Source organism: Austrofundulus limnaeus, unplaced genomic scaffold (genome assembly GCF_001266775.1).
Source record: "Austrofundulus limnaeus strain Quisiro unplaced genomic scaffold, Austrofundulus_limnaeus-1.0 Scaffold521, whole genome shotgun sequence".
NCBI classification, from domain to species: Eukaryota; Metazoa; Chordata; class Actinopteri; order Cyprinodontiformes; family Rivulidae; genus Austrofundulus; species Austrofundulus limnaeus.
In genome coordinates, this window is record NW_013952923.1 from 309,075 (window position 1) to 312,878 (window position 3,804).

The 3,804-nt window shown below is 40.0% G+C and overlaps 1 protein-coding gene across 1 annotated transcript in view; it reads left to right on the forward strand.

Annotated features, from left to right (window-relative positions):
• The window catches only part of LOC106530433 (neuroepithelial cell-transforming gene 1 protein), a gene marked incomplete at its 5' end in the record, with an annotated part of 4,438 nt that extends 1,589 nt beyond the window's left edge, over positions 1-2,849 (forward strand). Inside the window, 2 exon segments of the mRNA XM_014026046.1 lie at positions 1,149-1,294; positions 1,580-2,849. Coding sequence (XP_013881500.1) covers positions 1,149-1,294; positions 1,580-2,408 — 975 coding nt within the window.
• Positions 2,850-3,804: the final 955 nt, after the last annotated feature.

Below are 3,804 nucleotides of genomic sequence, written 5' to 3' on the forward strand. Positions count from 1 at the left end.
ATGTCACCTACACTGGCCATAAAGGTTCCCGAAAAGGCCTCGAGAAGGTCCATGGACCACCAGTTGATAATCACAGTTATAGCTTGTTTTGTGACTCTGGACATGTTTTATTGGTGCGTCAAGTAGCAGAAATGGCTCTATTGATCACAAAAGTTGCAAACCCCTGCCTTAGACCCTTTCAGATCAACAAGCTTGTTCTGTTGGGCCCACAAAGTAAGAAATGATAAATAACTTGTATAGAGTAATGCAGGAATCGTTTGGAGAAGAGTTACCCTCAGCCAATCAGAGCCCTCAACACCACTGTTGGTGCTGTGATGTCATAGTCTGACACCACAGCACCATACTGGAGTCCAGTTGGTTCACTTCTCACTCCCTAATCTTAGAGACATATGGGTTTATTTTTGCCAATCTTGGCCAAATGTAGACGTCTTTTTGACATCTCTACAAATAAGTTTAGACATTCACAACAGTTTTACTTTTAAATTTTAGCCTCATTAATTCTAATAATTTTGATGTGGATTTTCAACTCCTGGGGGGAAAAAAATCCTGAAACTCTCATATGAAGTATGTTTATAAAGTATGTTTTAACCAGTGTATAAAGTACCTCAAAGTGATACTTGAGTAAAAGTACAAGTATCTTACCATAAAATTACTTTGGTAAAAGTTCAAATCTCCTCTAAGAATATTACTTGAGTAAAAATCTCAACGTATCTAATATATTTTGTACTTAAGTATCAAAAGTAAATTTATGACATAAAATATACTTAAGTATTAAAAGTAAAAGTATTGAGTAGAAATGAGTGGCTAGACTTCCCAAATAACATTTATTGGAAGGTGGTGAGACTCTTAAAAACATTTTTCTAAAGGCCAAAATGGCTATATTGTTATCATATATTCTGCTTCAGAGTTTCTGCTGGTACTCTCAAGGTTGGCGATCCCAATCAGGCAAAATGGTGTGGACAAATTCCGCCGAGCCGAATCTATCTATCTATAATCAGTCTTTGGAAGAAGAAACTTTAAGAGCTTAGAAAGAAAGTTTATTTGTTTTTAATTAAAACATTTTGAATGGTCATAACTTGGATGACTAAGTGTTTACAACTCAGTTATTTTTGTTTTAATGTGTGTGTCTGTGTGTGATTTTGTTCCAGGGTGATGATGATCTGCTGACAGTATACATTGGAGAAATCTTCCTTGAATTTGTCAACATGCTACCAGCTTTCCAGACCTACTGCCTGCAGCAGTCCGCCTCAGTCAACTTGCTCAACACTCTGGAGAAAGAGAAAGAGCTGCTCAGGTATACACAAAACACAACTCTTCCTGTTAGTTCGTAGGATGGGAGAGTTGCTCTGGAAGCTTTCTCTTGTTTCTGCCATGGCTGCTCTGTGTAATTCTTTATGAAAAGACATTGGCTTATCACTTATTCAGAGGAAGGTCTATTTTTGGAGATGAGCTGCAATGATTCATGTTTRCAGAAAGAACCATGACTTTCCAATGAGTCAGGCTGTTCTTTGAAYATCATTAAGACACTTTAAAAAGTTCTCAAAAGACTGAAGAATTCTCTGCTTCTTTCTCATTCCAGAATATTCCTAGACGTTTCCCAAAACGACAACACTGCACTTCGTCGGATGAACCTGCGCTCCTTCCTCATGGCGCCCCTTCAGCGTGTGACTAAGTACCCACTTCTGTTGAGCCGAATCATTAAGGTTACCCCGGAGTGCCATCCCGATTACGCACGTCTCCGTGAGGCCAAGAGTCGGGTGGAATCCCATCTGGAACACATCAACATGAAGACCAAGCAGGAGGGCAATGGAGTCACATGGTCTCTACGTTCATTCCGTCGGGATAGTCGCAAAAACCGGGAGGTCATAAACATTGAGATGAGGGAGGTGTCCATGAAGACTGTGGGTTGGGCAAGAGAAAACACTAGGTTTGTCATGGAAGGACCTCTCCAGTTGTCCCAACCAGCAGACGGTCAGTGGGTGAAAAAGGGCAGCAAGGCCCTCAAGTTCCAGAACGTGCAGAGTCTTCTGATGGTGAGGACACAGCGGGCTGGAAACTCCCCTGGACAGGATGCTGGTGCACGGGGGGATCAGCCGGAGAGTACTGGGGAGAGCGTTCGAGACGGAGTGCTGGTCCTCATCAAAGACAAGAGCAGTGGGAAGTTCACCGTGCTTAGAGAGCCCATCCGTCTGGGAAACTGCATCGTGTCATCTGATCCGGACTGCGAAGATACGTTTGAGGTTCTCGATATTCGACGGGAGTCTTTTGTTTTCCGTGCCTCAGACAAATCTCGTACCCAGCAGTGGTTCCACCAGATTAAGAGGTATGCTCGAGACCTGGGCACCTGGAGGAAAAGGCGAAATGCTTTGCCCAACATCATGATTAACACAAACCAGGCGCGTTCCTGAGGCCTAGCATTCACACATCTTTGTTACACTGTAAATAACCCAAACGTTTCAACTGCAGAAATCAATGGAAAACAAAAGGTTTCTACACAACATCGCTGTTCAGATGTGCTAGATTTTCAGAGAACAAAACCACAATCGGTCTCACAGTCTTGTGAGAAACCAAAGCACTTTCTTTCGTACAGAGCAGTAAGTGCGCCATGAAATTGTGTACGTAGATTTATTTTAAGCAGTTAATAAAAAAACAATTATACCAGATTCCTGAACGACCAAAAAATCTTGGGCTGTACGAGCCAGCCTTGATTGTACAAGACTGTTTGCTCTTCGGTACTTAAGGTATGTCTGATGAAAAGCATGACTGAACATGATTGAATGCAAAGACAAATTGAAATGTCACTTTTTATACGAGATACTGAGGATTAAAAATACTTKTTTCTTGAAGAAGACGGGAAATGACTTACGGTTTTTGTTCTTTGGTTTATGTTTGTCATCACTGCCCTTTCCTGTCTGTGTGCTGCCCCCTGCTGTACGATGGCAGCATTGCCCCTTTTACTGCCAAAGATGCAGTTGAGTAGCTCCTTTCCAACAGGCTGAATAGACCTCCAGTGTCACTGTGTTTCAATGGGACGTAAAGGAACAGCAATAATATCTGCCAGTTTCTAAACAAGTAGCTACTGTATATGCATTTATTTTCTCCTTTGGAGTTCAGGTGTTAATTGTGGTTTACTGCAGTACTGAGCTTTGTGGTAGATTTCACTGAAGCCTGAAATCTTSTTAGGTTGGTTCTCCTCTTTGAAGCCTTATTTCATCACCCTCAGAAATGAAGAAGTCTCTGTTTCAGTCAATAGAATGGAGATAAACCTGGTGCCATGGAAGCAAGTTTAAAGAGTGTGGTTACTTTCTTTTTTAACATCCATCTGCCACATTTTGAGTCAAGCGCAGCAAAGTTTTTCAACCTCGTGGTCAGTTGGTCYAGTAAAACTCTACAAACATGGAGTCCAATATGCTTCACTGAATAAACTATTTTTTTAACCACTATGATGTAAAACGTGAACAGAAAGAATAAGAAATTGTCATCTCAAAACCTAAAAGACAAAATTATTATCATTATTTTTTTGTTTGTTTTGCTTTTTTTGTGCAACCAAGAGTTTTTCAACTTAGTTGCCTGGATGAAAGCCTCACAGTATGATTTAAAAAATGGTTTCACAGTATTATAGTATTGAGAAAAGTTTGTACATGTACCATGTTGATTTTATTATTATCACAGAAATTACAATAATATTAGATTATAGCTAGTTTCAGCTATAAAAAAATGTATTTATTTAAATCATATTTTAAATTTATTTGTAGTTATGACACTTATTACACACAGACATAAGTAGACCGAGTACCATAGACT